Source organism: Telmatherina bonti (genome assembly GCF_933228915.1).
Source record: "Telmatherina bonti genome assembly, chromosome: 4".
NCBI classification, from domain to species: domain Eukaryota; kingdom Metazoa; phylum Chordata; class Actinopteri; order Atheriniformes; family Telmatherinidae; genus Telmatherina; species Telmatherina bonti.
In genome coordinates, this window is record NC_136622.1 from 6,830,389 (window position 1) to 6,851,227 (window position 20,839).

At 44.5% G+C, this 20,839-nt stretch overlaps 1 protein-coding gene across 1 annotated transcript; it reads right to left on the minus strand.

Moving 5' to 3' along the window:
- Positions 1 to 7,908: 7,908 nt before the first annotated feature.
- LOC306755272 (galactose-specific lectin nattectin-like) lies at positions 7,909 to 19,985 on the minus strand (the record flags this gene model as incomplete). The annotated part of the gene is made up of 6 exons (XM_079239597.1): positions 7,909 to 8,034; positions 9,363 to 9,497; positions 9,778 to 9,857; positions 10,108 to 10,126; positions 10,363 to 10,422; positions 19,905 to 19,985. 6 exons carry the CDS (start codon positions 19,983 to 19,985, stop codon positions 7,909 to 7,911), a joined length of 501 nt encoding a protein of 166 aa, XP_079095723.1.
- Between the last annotated feature and the right edge of the window lie 854 nt (positions 19,986 to 20,839).

The window sequence follows — 20,839 nt, forward strand, 5'->3', positions numbered from 1 at the left end:
TCCACTTCATTGGCTTCCACTTGCACTGAAAGAAGAGTCAAAGTTTCCATGACAACACTGACTGTGGCTCCAGGTAATGGCAGATGTCGACCAGCAGACACACTGCTTACCCCCATCAGGTTGCTTCCACATGCAATTCAGTGACTGGAGGAATGAGATGGTCTTCTTGAAAGAAATCTTATTTGGAGAAAGAGCTGCAATACAAGAGGCAGGAAGTTAATAAAAAATAATTTCTCCTTATAGTCTGCATTTAATCTACTCCGTTTGTTTGACCACCTGGCATTAGTGACCCTGTAAGCATTGCAATGCAAGTATATTTTCAGCAAGTCTTTGAATACCAGTCAACAATTACAACAAGAAAAAGAAAAAAAAAAAAGAAAAACAACAAAGCGAACCTTGGCCAAGCTGACTGGTCAGGACACACAGAAGCAGAACCCAAACAATCCCCATTGTTCCACTCTCCAGCTAAAGGTGCAAAAGCTCAACTGAAGTTTAAATACGTCTCAGGCGTCAGGTGGCACAGTGTTCCCCCAAGTGATTATGCAACTGCATCTCAATCGTTCAGCATCAAAGGGCATTCAGAGTTGCTCTTCTGCTCTTTAGAGTTTAAATAGAGGATCAAACACGTTCGCACCTCCCGCTTATTTACACAGTCACTCGTACTAAATCACCTGCAAACTGGGTACTCTAAATATTTCATCCTTGTTTTAAAAAACAAAACAAACAAAAGAAAAATAGCTCAGAAAGACATTGTTTCATAAAAAGTGACATGTAAGACGACTAGTTAGTTCACCCCAAAAATCCACCAGTATATTTGCACATTGTCACATAAATTCTGCTCTTTGGTTTCAGGGAGGAAGAGTTGTGAAATTACTAAACCGATACTGGCACATAGAGCTGGTGAGAGACAAGCTCATAGACTTATGTACATATATCTTCATTATGTCTATGTTCAAGCTGAAGTTAATGCAGCTGATGGCTAACGGCACCAGTGTAGCATCGCTAACCTTAGCTTAGCTTAGTTTAGGGACGTTTGTATTTATAAAAGCAGCATCACAGGGGGTTTACAAGTTTAGAAGTGGGTATACTCTATGCTGTGTTACAGCCCGGCTCAAAGGCTGTAACTGAGAAGGGAGGCAGGCACAAAAGGGGGTGTTTGCTCCCACCTAAGCAATGCTAAGCAAAAGCCAGCTGACTGAAAAAGAAGTGGGTATACTCCATATACCCGCGTATACCCTGGACTACACCACTGTATCTAATACAAAGCCTTCCTACATGGAGATGTCAGTTTAAGTCTTGATGAAGCTTCTCAGATGAGTGTTACTGATTAGTATTTAGATTGTCAGCAGTCGACCAAAGAAAAACTATCACTCAACGACACTGTGGGTGATTGGCTTATTTAGGATCAGGTTTTAAATCTCAAAGCGTCGCAGTAATGGCTATCATGAAACTGTATGTACATCTATGGCTTATAAGTGTAGCCAACCTCCTCTCCAAACACAATCTGTTGGCTTCCGGACTTCCTCACAGAACGATCGCCATGTAAAAGTAAATGGTGTATTATCTGACATTGTTTTGTCATCCGCTGGATCCCCCAAGGTTGGGTCTTATCTCCACTTCTGTTTGTTTTGCATAAAAATTCTTTTTTTTTTTTTTTTGTCTTGTCCAGCATTTAGGTAGCAGAATGATGGTCTGGATGTTCTGCTGAGCAAATTTTCTCTGCCAAGGGAAGCTTTATAGATATAATGATCCCCTTGACTTTCTGAATTTTTATTTTATTTCTATATTTATTTTGTATTATTGTTTGAATTGTAGAATTTGTACTGCTGGACCGGAGAGGACAGACGAAAGACAGAAAGAGAAAGGAGAAAAAATACCTCCAAAAGGGTGTTTTGCATATAAATTCTTAGCGCAGTCAGTACGAAATTTGGGAAATTTGCTGATGTGTCTGTTATCATTTTATGAGCTGATCAGGGCAACTCTGACCATGGCCATTGCTACATGATATGTATAACACTGATTGTTTTCCTACAAAATTTGCTTTACTTTTACATTAAATCACCACTTTAATTGTGGTAATCAGTTTTTTCCCAAAGCTGTCATAATTAAATAAAGGGGACACCATTCTTTTTCACCCAGTAAAAAGCCTGGCTCCTCATTTCACCATGATGCACTTACCATTCATTCATTCATTCATTCATTCATCATCATCCTAACCATTTAGTCCCATTACGGGTTGTGGGGAAGCTGGAGTCTATACCAGCAGTCTTTGGGGAAAGGCAGGGTACACCCTTCTTACCATTTACATAAAACATATTTAAAAAGCTGTAAAACTACTTCATCTTTACACATTCAGACTCCTTTCATCTTTTAGCAGCATTTAAATGATTTGTTCTGTTACTGCCTTGAAAGAAGCACAAAGTAACTTTCTGATCTTAAAAATATGTTTCTGACTGATTTTAATGGCACATTAACATTCATTATGCAACAGATGCCGTTGCCCAGCAACCCCCTGAGACTGAGAAACCACACACAGCATTTTGCTTTATGGCACCATGTCAGACGCTAGCAACGGGACGTCCACACACACGAAGCGAAAACGTTAAAAACGTACTACGACGGATTTACAGCGTACCTCACCCCAAAGGCAAACCCCATATTTGCCAGGTACAAATTCCATGAAAAAACCCAAGGAGGCGGTGAGTCCTTCAAGCATTTTGTCACAGAGCTCAAACTTCTCATTAAAGACTGTAACTACAACAAAAGTGATGAGATGGTAAGAGACCGTATCGTTTTTGGCACCAACTCCCCAAAAGTAAGAGAAAAACTGCTAAGCCAAGGCCCTGAGCTAACGTTAGAGAAAGCAGTTGACATAGCCCGCTCCCACAAGCTAGCACAAGTTCAGCTAAAGGCTATGGCTAACGACAGCCACGAAGTAAATGCCATATGTTGCAAGACTGGAAAACCAGAATATGCTAAGCATACTAAAAGATCAAGTGAAGGCTCCAGAGTATCCACTAAACCTTGTAGTGCCTGAATGTCCAGCAAAGGGGAAACAATGCCTGAAGTGTAAAAAGTTTAACCACTTTGCTAAAGCATGCAGATCTAAGCCCCACACTGTATACAGAACAGGATACAAGGAGGCACACACTGTTGAAGAGCTCAGCCACTCCAACACGGAGCTGTTTGTGGACACTGTTACAGCAGCTGAATAAGATGAGGAGGACTGTGCATTCGCAAGCATCGAATCGGGACCAAACAGACTAAAGCTGGCGTTCAAGCTAGATACTGGAGCACAGACAAGTGTTATACCTGAAAAGGATTTCATCCAACTCATGCCAAACACAGTGCTGCTAAAGGACAAGCAGAGACTATATAGCTATGGTGGAAGCGCACTGAAAGTGAGAGGTTACTGCAACCTGGGAAGCAAATACAAAGACCGATCAATATCAGTTCAGTACTACATTGTGGACTGCAATGGCCCACCCATTCTAGGCTACAAAGCATGCAAAGCACTAGGGCTTATCAAAGTCGTGTATGCAGTCACAGCCCCAATCAGAGAGTGTGACATACTGAAGGAGTACTCAGACATCTTCAAAGGAATTGGTGAATTCTCGGGTGAGTGCAGTTTCAGAATAGACCATAATGCAACACCAGTGACGTGCCCGCCAAGGAGAGTTCCTTTTGCACTCAGACATCGTCTGAAAAAAGAGCTAAAAAACATGGAAAGAGACAACATAATCCGTAAAGTAACAGAGCCCACTCAATGGGTGAATGCACTCGTAATATGTGAAAAACCCAAGACACAAAAACTACGCATATGCCTGGATCCACGTCCTTTGAACAAAGCTATAATGAGGCCGCATTACCCCCTTCCTACACTCGAGGATGTAATGAGCAAGTTGGCTGGAGCACAATATTTCAGTATACTCGCTGCAAGATCTGGCTAATGGGCCTGAAGCTGAGTAAAGAGTCATCACTGCTCACCACTTTTAATACTGTCTTTGGCAGATATCGCTTTCTCAGACTGCCCTTCGATATCGTGTCTGCACAGGATGAGTTCCAGTGGAGGGTAGATTAAACTTACGAAGGCTTGCAGGGAGTGGCTGGCATTGTAGACGACATCATCGTTTTTGGAAAAACAAAGGAGGAGCACGACTGCAACCTCAGAGCTATGCTCACCCGTACCAGAGAAAGAGGTTTAAAGCTGAACCCAGATAAATGTCGCATCTGCGTCACTGAGGTGAGTTTCTTTGGACACAGACTCACAGCTAATGGACTGAAACCCGATCCTCTCAAGGTAAAGGCTATAAGGGACATGCAGCCACCAGAAAATGAGGCAGAGCTGGAAACATTTCTTGGTATGGTGAACCACCTTGCCAGGTTTTCCCCCAAGCTAGCAGAAACAAGCGCACCACTCCGGGGCCTGTTGCGTCAGGAAACAGTGTTCCAATGGAACAAAACACATGACAAAGCATTTCAGCAGATAAAAGAGACCATCCCAGCTGAACCAGGGCCAGTACTTGCCTACTTTGACCCTGAGAAAGAAGTAACCCTGCAAGTGGATGCATCAAAAAGTGGCTTGGGAGCAACAATCATGCAGGAGTCAGACCACAAGCCACTGGAAGCCATAAACCGGAAACCCTTAGCCCTCTCACCACCACGCCTGAAATGCATGCTGCTTGCCCTACAGAAATACAGCATAACTCTCGTCCACAAACCAGGCCAGGGAATCCCAGTGGCGGATACATTGTCCAGAAAATCTGTGGATGATGAGGACAGCTCGCTAGCTGAAGCTATGGAAACCCAAGTGCACACTGTCATCAGCACAGCACCAGTGAGTACGGACCGACTTGACGACATCAAAACAACCACAGTAAATGATGTGCTACAGCCTGCTCTCTAACGAGCTATTCAGACAGACTGGCCAGAAATAAGGAATAAATGTCCTCCACTCATCAGTGAGTTCTGGAACCACCGCTGTGAGATTGCTGAAGCAGACGGCATCGTCCTGAAAGGTGAAAAGATCATAATTCCTCACAAACTCAGACAAGATATGCTACAACGCATACATACTGGACATTTTGGCATAGAGGAGAGTAAACAAAGAGCCAGGGACATAATGTTCTGACCAGACATGACCAAGCAGATAGAGGAGATGGTAACAAAATGTGACATTTGCCAAAGCAAGTGTTGGAGCAGGGATTCATGGAAAACCTGCAGAACAACGGCCCTTGAGGACCCACATTGGACACCCCTGATTATAGCAAGCAGCGATGATTTGTGCATTTTAACTTTACATACAGATGTTGTAAAGTTATTTATTAATAATAATGAAAACAACAACTGTGGTGATCATTTTGCTGCCTCTGTATGTGAAACAGACGGTGTGACAAAAAACCAATTTATATCACATTTAATTAAGTAATAATACCAGTTCTTTCCTACAAACCAACGGATCAGCCTTTATGTGTTCCAGAGCCGAGAATAAAGTATTACAGGACAAAAAATCAGCGATTTCTTCCGTTATTTTCCCTTTGTTTAACCATAAATCAATAAGAAAATTCAAATTTCAGTAATGTTGTTCTAGTTTACCTCTGCAGAGCTTGAAACAAACACCTTATAATCTTTTAACTACTTGTGTTTCATGATTTTATTCGAGTAACAGGTTTTGATTTCTGTTTTTAGTTTTTGTTTTAGCTAAAATTGATTTTTTTCTGATAACATGCAAGTTAACAAGTTAAGAACATTTGAAATTCGGTTAAGATGTAAAAGGTTTTAACTGTTTTCTCACAAACTTCAGTGATGTGATTTCACACACACACACACACACACACACACACACACACACATCTGGGGATGAATGTGTGGAGCTGGGTGCATCGTACATCAGATCACAAGCTTCATGGTGACCGTTATGAGGCGCTTTGAGATTTAAAACCTAATCTGAAGCCAACATTATTACCATTGATGGACAGTTTTGCTTTAGTCACACCCCTGAAATGAATAGAAAAATACTTTATTAATCTCCAAAGGGAAATTCAATATTGCAGTAGATAATAAACTAGAGGAGGTCTTGTTCCGGAGGCTGATGGCTGCTGGCAGGAATGATCTTCTGTATCTTTCAGTCTTACATCGGACCTGAAGAAGCCTCTCACTGAACACACTTTGTTGTTTCATCACTGTGTTGTGGAGAGGGTGTGAAGAATCCTCCGTCATCTTCATCAGCTTGTGCAGCATTCTTCTTTGGACAATCAGCTCCAGCGGCTCCAGAGTTACTCCAAGCACAGAAGCAGCTTTCTGGATCAGTTTTTTTGTCATAAAGGCTAAAACAGACATCTCCACGTAGGAAGTCTTTTTGGTATATAAAGAACTCTCCAATTGAGAAGATGAAATATATGTATTTTAGGTTAAAAGCGCAAACCTCCACCAAGGGCCACAGTAGTCCTCATACTGTAATTATTTCTTCTCTTCCTATGATGAAAAGTCCAAAGGCCCCGTATTTTGTCATATTCTGGATCACAGTATCCAGAAAGATTCTTCTACCTGGATCCGTCTTCGATATATTTTACAACCTGTTGGAAGTTTGTCCTGTGTTTTTTTCTAAGTGCTCCGACCATTTTTATTGGAGTTAAGTGCAGAAATGTTGAAAATAGCCCTATCTCACAGTGTCAAAGAATCCCTGTAAAAGTCCCTGGACATTTCCAACAACTCCTGAAAATTTAATTAAAATCCGTCCATAACTTTGAGAGGTTTTTTTTTAACACAAGCAGACAAACAAACAGATAAAAACATGACCTCCTTGGGGGAGGAAATAAACATTTACTCTACATGAGTCCTTTCAGCCTGTTTCTGAAACAGTGAACTTTATTCTCCACGAGGCTGCAGAAGCAGAGAACTCTGCTGCCACCTGCTGGACAGATCGCGTTAACAACGTGAAATTAATTGATCTTTTTCATGTTTCTCTCCTTTCACTCTTTAAAAAGAATAAATAAGACTCTGAATTAATAAAAACATGTTTTCAAATCCTTTTCAATCCGTTTTTACCGAACATTGTTATGTTCTAGCAGTTATGTTTGTGTCGCTGTGGCCTGAAACAGCCACACTGTCTGTTTAATTTGCTAATGACCCACAACTATTCAGTGATATTTGTTTTGTAATAAAAAAAAACCCATTAATTTCCAGTTTGTACAGAGGAAGAACCCACACATATGTGGGGAAAACATGCAAAGTCCTCCCCAGCTGAGACTGGAACCAGCTGCTCGCTGTGGGGCAGCAGTACGAGCCATTACCCCACCATGCAGCCCCAACATGTAATGATTAAAATGATATTAAACACATATTATAAATGTTTCATGTTGTTTGTGTGAAATTCTTTTAAAGTGACAACGTCTTCACTTCATGTCTAAATTGTAATTTTATTCAATGTTTTCTATTTAAATCCAGAAATTATGGAAACAATAAAATGATATAAACAAGTGAAACCTTTTAATATGCTTTTATTTGTATGATTGATTCAGACTGATGTGAAATCATATTTATGAAAGTATCTTTTAGCAGACATGTTAGTGACGTCAGTGGAAACGATGTGACATCACGGTGTCAGGAGACGATGCACTACTGCACACGTCTCTGACAGATAAAGGATCTTCTGCTGCTGCACCTTTCATCGTTGGCGGAATATTGTCCTGAGAAGAGAAATTACAAACAAACATTTAGTGTATTTACTTTAGTTTAACATAACAAAAACAGATTTCATCTTTAAAAAGAGAATATTTGATCCTAAACAACGAGACCTTGAGATGTAACGAAGAATGGGGAAAAAATCTAATATCATCACACAACTGAATCATTTAGTTAAACAACCTGCAATGTGTTTGACCTCTGAAACAGTCATCAACAGGACATTTACTCATCTCTACCTCTGAGGTTCATCTCCATGCAACTTTCCCGCCCACCACTGTTGTTTGGTTCTCCTTTGGCCCAGGAGCTGAAGGTGAACCTTGACCCATCGCTCCACAGCCACACACCGTCCTGCCAGAGACGTAGAAACACATTTCCTTATTTGCAACCAGGCAGACTATGTAGAACTTTCAACCGTGGACTGCCAGGAGGTCGTTTTCTCACAGCAGCGTCGAGCCAGATGTTCTGCTTTTGGGATTTTATTTTCATGTGTGTGTGTTGAGGAGATCGCTGTGTTGTGTCCGTTGGTGTGTGAAAGCTTTATTTTAACATGCAGATTTTTCTTTTATTACGTAAAACACTTTGTTGCATGAAAAGTACTTTATAAATGAAATTTCATGTCATCAATATTAATAGTTGATATTAATAATAACGATAATAATTTTCTCATCACCGTCGTCATCACCAGTTAGATCCATGTCCAGGTTTCCGCGTGGTGATCTCCATGGCAACAGGATGAGGTTGATATGAGGACAGAGGGATCAAACTTTCTGATTGTCAGCTGATCACTCCTCAGTCCAACTCTAGCAGCTGGACTCAGAACTGAACTGGTTCTCAGACCCAAACAGAAGATAGCCGACCCAACGCGGCCCCCCTCCGGAGCGAGGGGGGGGGGGGGACCTCGTCGTCAGCTGGACTGTTTATTCATTTCGTTTCATATCATCTATTTTCTGGTGTTTTAAAACTGAACTTTTCAGTGAGCTCTCTTATCTGCTGGTATTTTCCTGTCGTCCAGGTAACTGACTGAATGACTGACTCTATGATGTCGTGCGTTTCCATGACACCTAGAATTGCACAAAAAGCAAATATTGAAATAAAAAAAAACTGATAATGGACACACATTGAAAAAAATACTGAAATATAGCTAAAAGGTTTTGACACTCACCAGGTGGTTTTTCAGATGTTTTGATATAGAAATATATTACAAAAGTGTAATGGAAACACGTTTTTTTACGTTTATGTGTCCGCGGACGTGACGTGGGGGTCATGACCAGGTCATTTTCAGTAAAGATGGCGCGGTATGGAACAAAAAACTGCAAGTTTCACAGTTTTAGGAATGAAAATGAGGAGAAAAGCTTTGAAAAATTGTCGAAAAGCCCAAAGTAACGCTACGTGGCTACTTTACATAAGCCAGGGAAAAAAAATACAGGAAAAGGTTTATTCTCAAGTTGCTGGTATATTTTATCACCCAGCAGAAACAGAACCAAAATCTTTTTTACCGTCTTAATTTTTAAGAATTTTGCTTTAATTATTAACAGTTGAAAATGATGAAAAGAGGTTTTATTGCTAAAGACACCATGATGCAGCAGCGGTTCCACTCCCTGCGTTTGGGACTAATCCCACTGAAAACATCCCTGTAAACAGCATATAGCAGCTTACCTCATCAGTTAAAGTCTCACCTTTACAGCATCATAACCCCCAACCCAGGTTCGTTTGTGGGAACTTGCTCTGCTGTAGATGAGATTTGTCAGGAAGGTATACACTGCATTGCTTTGGATGGAAGCCAGATTTCCTTGCTGAGAAATGCAGTAACGCTGCAGGGGAAGACAGAAAACTAACTAACTCATCACGTCAGCAGCACTAATGTCCACTGTTTATACCAGTTTACACCCCAGTTGCAGGTTTTCTCTCCCCAGTACAAGAAACATGATCCACACTGAATGGAAGGAAAGTAAATCCTGTAAAACAGCCTGATGTCAGGACATCTAACCCGTCTAACGTGGACGTTGGTGGATAAAAATGTTGCAACTGTTTGGTACCGATGAAGTCAAAAAGTTGTAAATCTGTTCATTTGCAAAACTAAAGCTGTCGTACCTCAGCAGAAGCCCAGTCCATTTCAGTGTTTTGAAACAGGTAGCAGAAACTTCCATACTGCGTCCATCCGGAAGGGCAGGCTGCACAGCGATGGGAACATCAGAGGGGCCAACAAAGAAATAAAGTCATTTATTAACATTTCTTCACCTAAATCTTTATAAATCTAAATGCAATCAAAATTCTGTAAAATTCTGATAATGATGAAGCCGGGAGCATTGAAATATGTTGGAAATGGCTTCATAAAATTACAGACAAATTCAAAATGCTTGATAATTTTATTGGCTCTTGTTCTTTACTGGATTCCATCTGTAGAAAAAAACAAACACTAACCTTGTCGAACACAAACACTCTGTGGATACAAAGAACAATGTATCAGTAACAAATACTGCATGAGCTTAATTCTCTTTTTAACATAATCATTTATGTTATTGGTTAAAGTTTTCTATTCAACAGCCTGCTGCTAGAAACAAGATCTTTGATTGAAGAAAAAGCATAAAATATAAAATAGGACTTGTCATCAAGTAATTTGATAAACAAATCAAAGCAAAAAGTGTATAACTAAAAGAATCAGGATCAAGTTCCAACCTGACTTAGGTCTGCTCCAATCAGCAGTCCACAGAAGAGCCAAAGAAGACGAGACGCCATCTGTGGAAAAATGACAGTTCATTCACACAACCTGCTCACAGAAAGAGGATCTGACTTAAATATGTTTGTTAAAAATCCTGACAGACAGGCATTGCCTGATGCTATGAGCTTCTGTAGGGACTTGTCTCCACGTTTACAGCCAATACGCCCATTAAACCCAACAACAGAAACCTTTACCTTGCTGTGACAACGTGACGAGGAAGAATCAGCAGCTGCTAACAGGATGACTTGGAAAAGACAAGTCTGTCTTTATAAATTACCCTTTTGCTTTTATAAGCATGCATGTGATGATAGACCATCAAAAATAAATATTATCACAGTATTGATGAGAAACACTCAGTAAAAACATGGGCGTTAACACAGTTTAAACTGTAACCGAAGTGATGATCAATTATGAGTTTACATATCAGAGCGACACCCTGACGAACCTGACTGAGAAATAACCAGGATGTAGAGCTTAAAGACAAAAACATGGAGTTGATGAAAACAGTTATTTCTTGCTTTAATTTGATGGAAAACATCACGAGGTATCGTCGCCTCACTGGGTGTGTATTGATTTGAAATAATAACAGCAAGGTAAACATTTGAATACATTATTAGTGGTTGTTTTAATATGATTTAGTTGAAACACATTTATGATATAATTTACGTTATTCCAGCTAATAATCCAATTTATGAAAAGATCTTTCTAATAATAGTATCAAAAAGCCCCCGCTAGAGCCCCCTGTGGCCGCGGTAAAAGTTTCACATCATCACACATACACTACTCACAAAAAGTTAGGGATATTTGGCTTTCAGGTGAAATTTATGGAAAATGCAATATGTTCATGCTACAGTGATATAATATCATAAAAGTAAGACATTTAAGTAGAAGGATGCACTACTGATTTCCTCATCTCAAAAAATTCATTCAACACAAAAGGTAACAACAATGGTAGTTACACCACAACAAAAAATGTGAACGTCTCAATATCTGGTCATGTGCCCTTGAGCATCAATTACAGCTTGACAACGACGTCTCATGCTGTTCACAAGGCAACTTATTGCCTGCTGAGGCATGGCATCCCACTCTTCTTGAAGGGCAGCCCTCAGGTCATTGAGGTTCTGGGGTGCAGGGTTTCGAGCCTCTACACGACGGCTCAGCTGATCCCACAGGTTTTCAATGGGATTCAGGTCTGGAGAGAGTGCAGGCCATTCCATTTGAGGTACACCAGTCTCCAACAACCGTTCCCTGATGATGCGGCCTCGATGAGCAGGAGCATTGTCGTCCATGAAGATGAAATTAGGCCTGTGCTGTTCATGTAGGGGCACAATCACTGGATTAATGATGGTATTCAGGTAGTATGGGCTTGTCACTGTACCATTCACAAAGTGTAGGGCAGTTCTGTACCAAGTGGACACCCCTGCCCACACTGTAACACTGCCACCACCAAAAGCTGGCCTGGTGACAACAGTGGCTGATGCATAGCGCTCTCCCTGACGTCTCCAACATCGTTGCCGGCCATCATTTCTGCTCAGTGTGAATCGACTTTCATCAGAGAACAGCACTGAGGCCCACTGGTTCCTCGTCCAGCGTAAATGCTCCCTGGCCCATGCAAGACGATGATGCCTGTGCCTGGTGGTGTGGTCAGGTACCCGTGCAGGTCGTCTAGCACGCAGACCACGCTGATGGAAACGGTTTGGAATGGTCTGACGTGACACTTGGGTGCCTCTCACCTCTCTTAAACGTGCCTGGAGTTGAGTGGCATTCATCATCCGGTTTCTCAGGGCAGTGTTCACAATGTAGCGGTCATCAGCACGGGATGTGGCCAAAGGACGTCCACTTCTAGGCCTTTCTGTGACTCTTCCAGTCTCTCCATATCTCTGTTGCAACCTGCTGATGACACTCTGTGACACTCCAAGCTCAGTGGCCACTTCTGTCTGAGAACGTCCTGTTTGAAGCATCGCAATGGCAAGGGACTGTTGTCCCATTGTTAGGTGTCGTCTTGGTCTCATGATGTCAAAATGTGAACAGCATGATGAGGACAACTGTTTAAACACCAGCTCTAATTGAACCAGGACATTTATTGGTCAATTCAAGGATCACACACCTGCCGTGATTTTTGCCGTTAAGCTCCTTGTTAGAGAACAGCAACTTGTGCAAAATTTATTGAAACATTTAACAGTTGGACATGTGCATTTAAAAGCTTAGAGAAGATCACATTAAGTTCACCTGTACAGGTTTGAATGCATTTTAGGCTTGTTGTGAAATTTCACCCAAAAGCTGAATATCCCTAACTTTTTGTGAATGGTGTATGTTCCTTTTCGACTAACATAACCCGAGGAAATACAAAATGCAGTTATTAAAATGTGGTTTGTTTTTATTAAGGAAAAAAAGCTACTGCCAGACCTGACCAATGAAGAGATGACTTAAACAGAAGCTGTGTGAGGAAGTGAAGCAGGCTGGAAGAGAAACACATCAAGCCGCCATGCAGAGACATTCAAGAACAAGTGAGACATTCAAGAACAAGAGAGAAACAAAGTGACTGAAATCTGACAGTTTGGAAAGGTTACAAGCCGTTTCTGATGCTTTAGGACTCCAGCCAACCAGTCAGACCCATTACCCACACACGGAGACAACTGGGAACAAGCCTTCCTGGAGGCGGTCGGCCTGCCAACACGACTCCAACAGCACGACGACGACTCCTCCAGGAGTCACAGAAGAACCCAGAACAACATGTAAAGAACTGCCGGCCTCATCTGCCTCAGTTTGGGTCAGAGTTCATGATTCAACAATGGAAAGAGACTGGACTGAAATGCATCATGGGAGAGTTCCAAGGCCAAACCACGACTGACCACAAGAAACACAAAGACTCGTCTCACATCTGCCAAGAAACATCTGGATGATCCCCAAGACTTCTGGAAGAATATTCCTCGGACTGACGAGACAGAAGCTGAACTTTCTGGAAGGTGTGTGTCCGGCTACGTCTGGTGTGAAAATAAAACATCATACCAGCAGTCCAGCACGGTGGGGGGAGTGTGATGGTCTGCAGCTGCTTTGCTGCTTCAGGACCTGGACGGCTTGCTGTGATTGATGGAACCATAAACTTCACGTCTACCAGAACATCATGAAGGACGATGTTCCGCCATCAGTTCATCACCTCAAGCTCAAGCAGAGTTTGGTTCTGCAACAGGACGACCCGAAAGACGGCAGCAGGTCCACCTCTGAATGGCTTCCAAACAACAAAATAAAGGCTTTGGAGGCGGAGTCAAAGTTCAGACTGGAATCCATTTGCAACGCTGTGTAATGGGACCTTAAACAGGCAGTTCATGGTGGAAAAGCCTCCAATGAGGCCGAGTTACAACAGTTCTGTAGAGAAGAGTGGGACAGAACTCTTCCACATCTATCCATCCATCTATCGGTAATTTCTTCATGTGAGGAGACAGAATAAAACAGAACTGTCCAGAACGTCTGTGTGTACACGTGGTTTCTGCGTGACTTGAACATGCTTGACTGTGAAAAATCAACTCGACTGAACTCACAGCAGTTCCAGTTGTTTACATGACATGAAGAACTAAAAGTCCTGCAATAACATGGGGGTGTATAACTTATGATCATCTCAAACTACACCAGTTATTTGATATAAATATGTTTCTCCGTTTATGCAGGTTTTGTGTTTAATTTGAATACCAACACTACAAATATTTGCATTTCCTCAGGTGGCTGTTTGTGTTGTAGCTGCAGTGCAACACAAACAGTGATGACCAACAAGCAGTGATGACTATTTGCATGGCTGTTGGGAAGATGCTTTGACACGGTTACTTTTGAACTGTAACTTTCTGAACTCTGCTGGTTGTTTGCAATGATCAAACTCAAATATTTACATAAACTATACTTTGTAACAAGTATTCCCAATACAGTAGAAAATCATGAACAAAATAAGCTTTTTTTTTTTTTTTTTTTTTTTAAATCTAGTTTTTAAAGACCTTATATTTCTTATTTGACTCCTGCAGTTCCGCTATCAGCTTTGTCATCTGTGTAAAATACTTTAATTTTGATCAGTTTTAACCCGTCTTACGTGCAACAATTTCCACAACTTTTGGCTCCATCTTTACACCGCTATATGACTGGATTATGACAAGTGATCCAGCTGGTGTTGGAGAGATTCATCTGTAGATCTATTCCAAGCAGCAACATCCAGCGCTTAAAGCCAGGCTAGGTGATGTTGGGGAGCTAGCAGGATGTGAAAGTGGTGCCCTGTCTTGGCCCCTCCCCTCTGGTTTTGCTCCTTGCATGATCCAAGGCTTTTTTTTTATTCACAGCTTTTTCCACCAACAATTTACTCGGCTGGTTAGCGGGAGGGTCGGGAAATCTTTCCCGCTGATATGTCCACTGCATGTCTGATCGGTGACATGCAATTACCTGTGCTGCTCAGCTGGAACACTGGAGAAAACGCAGGACTTCAGACGTGGCTTGGTTTGCTTTCTCCTACGAAATATGGAAAAAGGCTGTGATGTGCATGTTTGGGGGAGTGGGAGGGGTGTAGTGTGGCGCAGGCAGCTGCGTATGTCTCAGATTGGAGGGGGAGGAGCTAAGAGATGGCGCTACATTCAAATTGTTTGCCCCACTTTTAAACACATAAAACCCACTCCGAATGAAACTTGTGGCGTTGTTGAAACTCGCCATGAAGAGTCAGCAGTGGAGTTAATCGTCCTAGATCATCCATGAAAAAATAAATAAAAAAATAAAGACACCGGAAGGATGCATGACCAAAGTGTAAGTAAACTTGATTTTATTAACCAAAGCCTCACATGGCAGAGGAGTCGTCGCCCGCCGAGGTGGCATCGCCAGCAGAGGAGTCATCGCCCGCCGAGGTGGCGTTGCCAGCAGAGGAGTCGTCGCCCGCCGAGGTGGCGTCGCCAGCAGAGGAGTCGTCGCCTGCCGAGGTGGCGTCGCCAGCAGAGGAGTCGTCGCCTGCCGAGGTGGCGTCGCCAGCAGAGGAGTCGTCGCCCGCCGAGGTGGCGTCGCCAGCACAGGAGTCGTCGCCCGCTGAGGTGGCGTTGCCAGCAGAGGAGTCGTCGCCTGCCGAGGTGGCGTCGCCAGCAGAGGAGTCGTCGCCTGCCGAGGTGGCGTTGCCAGCAGAGGAGTCGTCGCCTGCCGAGGTGGCGTTGCCAGCAGAGGAGTCGTCGCCTGCCGAGGTGGCGTTGCCAGCAGAGGAGTCGTCGCCCGCCGAGGTGGCGTTGCCAGCAGAGGAGTCGTCGCCCGCCGAGGTGGCGTCGCCAGCAGAGGAGTCATCGCCTGCCGAGGTGGCGTCGCCAGCAGAGGAGTCGTCGCCCGCCGAGGTGGCGTTGCCAGCAGAGGAGTCGTCGCCCGCCGAGGTGGCGTTGCCAGCAGAGGAGTCGTCGCCCGCCGAGGTGGCGTCGCCAGCAGAGGAGTCATCGCCTGCCGAGGTGGCGTTGCCAGCAGAGGAGTCGTCGCCTGCCGAGGTGGCGTTGCCAGCAGAGGAGGCGTTGCCAGCAGAGGAGTCGTCGCCTGCCGAGGTGGCGTCGCCAGCAGAGGAGTCGTCGCCCGCCGAGGTGGCGTTGCCAGCACAGGAGTCGTCGCCCGCTGAGGTGGCGTTGCCAGCAGAGGAGTCGTCGCCTGCCGAGGTGGCGTTGCCAGCAGAGGAGTCGTCGCCCGCCGAGGTGGCGTTGCCAGCAGAGGAGTCGTCGCCCGCCGAGGTGGCGTTGCCAGCAGAGGAGTCATCGCCCGCCGAGGTGGCGTCGCCAGCACAGGAGTCGTCGCCTGCCGAGGTGGCGTCGCCAGCAGAGGAGTCGTCGCCTGCCGAGGTGGCGTCGCCAGCAGAGGAGTCGTCGCCGGCCGAGGTGGCGTCGCCAGCAGAGGAGTCGTCGCCTGCCGAGGTGACGTCGCCAGCAGAGGAGTCATCGCCCGCCGAGGTGGCGTCGCCAGCAGAGGAGTCGTCGCCTGCCGAGGTGGCGTCGCCAGCAGAGGAGTCGTCGCCTGCCGAGGTGGCGTCGCCAGCAGAGGAGTCGTCGCCCGCCGAGGTGGCGTCGCCAGCAGAGGAGGCGTTGCCAGCACAGGAGTCATCGCCTGCCGAGGTGGCGTCGCCAGCAGAGGAGTCGTCGCCCGCCGAGGTGGCGTTGCCAGCACAGGAGTCGTCGCCTGCCGAGGTGGCGTCGCCAGCAGAGGAGTCGTCGCCTGCCGAGGTGGCGTCGCCAGCACAGGAGTCGTCGCCCGCCGAGGTGGCGTCGCCAGCACAGGAGTCGTCGCCTGCCGAGGTGGCGTCGCCAGCAGAGGAGTCGTCGCCTGCCGAGGTGGCGTCGCCAGCACAGGAGTCGTCGCCTGCCGAGGTGGCGTCGCCAGCACAGGAGTCGTCGCCCGCCGAGGTGGCGTTGCCAGCACAGGAGTCATCGCCCGCCGAGGTGGCGTCGCCAGCAGAGGAGTCGTCGCCTGCCGAGGTGGCGTCGCCAGCAGAGGAGTCGTCGCCCGCTGAGGTGGCGTCGCCAGCAGAGGAGTCGTCGCCTGCCGAGGTGACGTTGCCAGCAGAGGAGTCGTCGCCCGCCGAGGTGGCGTCGCCAGCAGAGGAGTCGTCGCCCGCCGAGGTGGCGTCGCCAGCAGAGGAGTCGTCGCCCGCCGAGGTGGCGTTGCCAGCACAGGAGTCGTCGCCCGCCGAGGTGGCGTCGCCAGCAGAGGAGTCGTCGCCCGCCGAGGTGGCGTCGCCAGCAGAGGAGTCATCGCCCGCCGAGGTGGCGCTGCCAGCAGAGGAGTCATCGCCTGCCGAGGTGGCGTTGCCAGCAGAGGAGTCGTTGCCCACCAACAAGCAACAGCTTGGTCATTTGGCCCAAATCCAAGCGCCCTCTCAGCTTCCACTTCATTGGCTTCCACTTGCACTGAAAGAAGAGTCAAAGTTTCCATGACAACACTGACTGTGGCTCCAGGTAATGGCAGATGTCGACCAGCAGACACACTGCTTACCCCCATCAGGTTGCTTCCACATGCAATTCAGTGACTGGAGGAATGAGATGGTCTTCTTGAAAGAAATCTTATTTGGAGAAAGAGCTGCAATACAAGAGGCAGGAAGTTAATAAAAAATAATTTCTCCTTATAGTCTGCATTTAATATACTCCGTTTGTTTGACCACCTGGCATTAGTGACCCTGTAAGCATTGCAATGCAAGTATATTTTCAGCAAGTCTTTGAATACCAGTCAACAATTACAACAAGAAAAAGAAAAAAAAAAAAGAAAAACAATATAGCGAACCTTGGCCAAGCTGACTGGTCAGGACACACAGAAGCAGAACCCAAACAATCCCCATTGTTCCACTCTCCAGCTAAAGGTGCAAAAGCTCAACTGAAGTTTAAATACGTCTCAGGCGTCAGGTGGCACAGTGTTCCCCCAAGTGATTATGCAACTGCATCTCAATCGTTCAGCATCAAAGGGCATTCAGAGTTGCTCTTCTGCTCTTTAGAGTTTAAATAGAGGATCAAACACGTTCGCACCTCCCGCTTATTTACACAGTCACTCGTACTAAATCACCTGCAAACTGGGTACTCTAAATATTTCATCCTTGTTTTAAAAAACAAAACAAACAAAAGAAAAATAGCTCAGAAAGACATTGTTTCATAAAAAGTGACATGTAAGACGACTAGTTAGTTCACCCCAAAAATCCACCAGTATATTTGCACATTGTCACATAAATTCTGCTCTTTGGTTTCAGGGAGGAAGAGTTGTGAAATTACTAAACCGATACTGGCACATAGAGCTGGTGAGAGACAAGCTCATAGACTTATGTACATATATCTTCATTATGTCTATGTTCAAGCTGAAGTTAATGCAGCTGATGGCTAACGGCACCAGTGTAGCATCGCTAACCTTAGCTTAGCTTAGTTTAGGGACGTTTGTATTTATAAAAGCAGCATCACAGGGGGTTTACAAGTTTAGAAGTGGGTATACTCTATGCTGTGTTACAGCCCGGCTCAAAGGCTGTAACTGAGAAGGGAGGCAGGCACAAAAGGGGGTGTTTGCTCCCACCTAAGCAATGCTAAGCAAAAGCCAGCTGACTGAAAAAGAAGTGGGTATACTCCATATACCCGCGTATACCCTGGACTACACCACTGTATCTAATACAAAGCCTTCCTACATGGAGATGTCAGTTTAAGTCTTGATGAAGCTTCTCAGATGAGTGTTACTGATTAGTATTTAGATTGTCAGCAGTCGACCAAAGAAAAACTATCACTCAACGACACTGTGGGTGATTGGCTTATTTAGGATCAGGTTTTAAATCTCAAAGCGTCGCAGTAATGGCTATCATGAAACTGTATGTACATCTATGGCTTATAAGTGTAGCCAACCTCCTCTCCAAACACAATCTGTTGGCTTCCGGACTTCCTCACAGAACGATCGCCATGTAAAAGTAAATGGTGTATTATCTGACATTGTTTTGTCATCCGCTGGATCCCCCAAGGTTGGGTCTTATCTCCACTTCTGTTTGTTTTGCATAAAAATTCTTTTTTTTTTTTTTTTTGTCTTGTCCAGCATTTAGGTAGCAGAATGATGGTCTGGATGTTCTGCTGAGCAAATTTTCTCTGCCAAGGGAAGCTTTATAGATATAATGATCCCCTTGACTTTCTGAATTTTTATTTTATTTCTATATTTATTTTGTATTATTGTTTGAATTGTAGAATTTGTACTGCTGGACCGGAGAGGACAGACGAAAGACAGAAAGAGAAAGGAGAAAAAATACCTCCAAAAGGGTGTTTTGCATATAAATTCTTAGCGCAGTCAGTACGAAATTTGGGAAATTTGCTGATGTGTCTGTTATCATTTTATGAGCTGATCAGGGCAACTCTGACCATGGCCATTGCTACATGATATGTATAACACTGATTGTTTTCCTACAAAATTTGCTTTACTTTTACATTAAATCACCACTTTAATTGTGGTAATCAGTTTTTTTCCCAAAGCTGTCATAATTAAATAAAGGGGACACCATTCTTTTTCACCCAGTAAAAAGCCTGGCTCCTCATTTCACCATGATGCACTTACCATTCATTCATTCATTCATTCATTCATCATCATCCTAACCATTTAGTCCCATTACGGGTTGTGGGGAAGCTGGAGTCTATACCAGCAGTCTTTGGGGAAAGGCAGGGTACACCCTTCTTACCATTTACATAAAACATATTTAAAAAGCTGTAAAACTACTTCATCTTTACACATTCAGACTCCTTTCATCTTTTAGCAGCATTTAAATGATTTGTTCTGTTACTGCCTTGAAAGATGCACAAAGTAACTTTCTGATCTTAAAAATATGTTTCTGACTGGTTATAATGGCACATTAACATTCATTATGCAACAGATGCCGTTGCCCAGCAACCCCCTGAGACTGAGAAACCACACACAGCATTTTGCTTTATGGCACCATGTCAGACGCTAGCAACGGGACGTCCACACACACGAAGCGAAAACGTTAAAAACGTACTACGACGGATTTACAGCGTACCTCACCCCAAAGGCAAACCCCATATTTGCCAGGTACAAATTCCATGAAAAAACCCAAGGAGGCGGTGAGTCCTTCAAGCATTTTGTCACAGAGCTCAAACTTCTCATTAAAGACTGTAACTACAACAAAAGTGATGAGATGGTAAGAGACCGTATCGTTTTTGGCACCAACTCCCCAAAAGTAAGAGAAAAACTGCTAAGCCAAGGCCCTGAGCTAACGTTAGAGAAAGCAGTTGACATAGCCCGCTCCCACAAGCTAGCACAAGTTCAGCTAAAGGCTATGGCTAACGACAGCCACGAAGTAAATGCCATATGTTGCAAGACTGGAAAACCAGAATATGCTAAGCATACTAAAAGATCAAGTGAAGGCTCCAGAGTATCCACTAAACCTTGTAGTGCCTGAATGTCCAGCAAAGGGGAAACAATGCCTGAAGTGTAAAAAGTTTAACCACTTTGCTAAAGCATGCAGATCTAAGCCCCACACTGTATACAGAACAGGATACAAGGAGGCACACACTGTTGAAGAGCTCAGCCACTCCAACACGGAGCTGTTTGTGGACACTGTTACAGCAGCTGAATAAGATGAGGAGGACTGTGCATTCGCAAGCATCGAATCGGGACCAAACAGACTAAAGCTGGCGTTCAAGCTAGATACTGGAGCACAGACAAGTGTTATACCTGAAAAGGATTTCATCCAACTCATGCCAAACACAGTGCTGCTAAAGGACAAGCAGAGACTATATAGCTATGGTGGAAGCGCACTGAAAGTGAGAGGTTACTGCAACCTGGGAAGCAAATACAAAGACCGATCAATATCAGTTCAGTACTACATTGTGGACTGCAATGGCCCACCCATTCTAGGCTACAAAGCATGCAAAGCACTAGTCGTGTATGCAGTCACAGCCCCAATCAGAGAGTGTGACATACTGAAGGAGT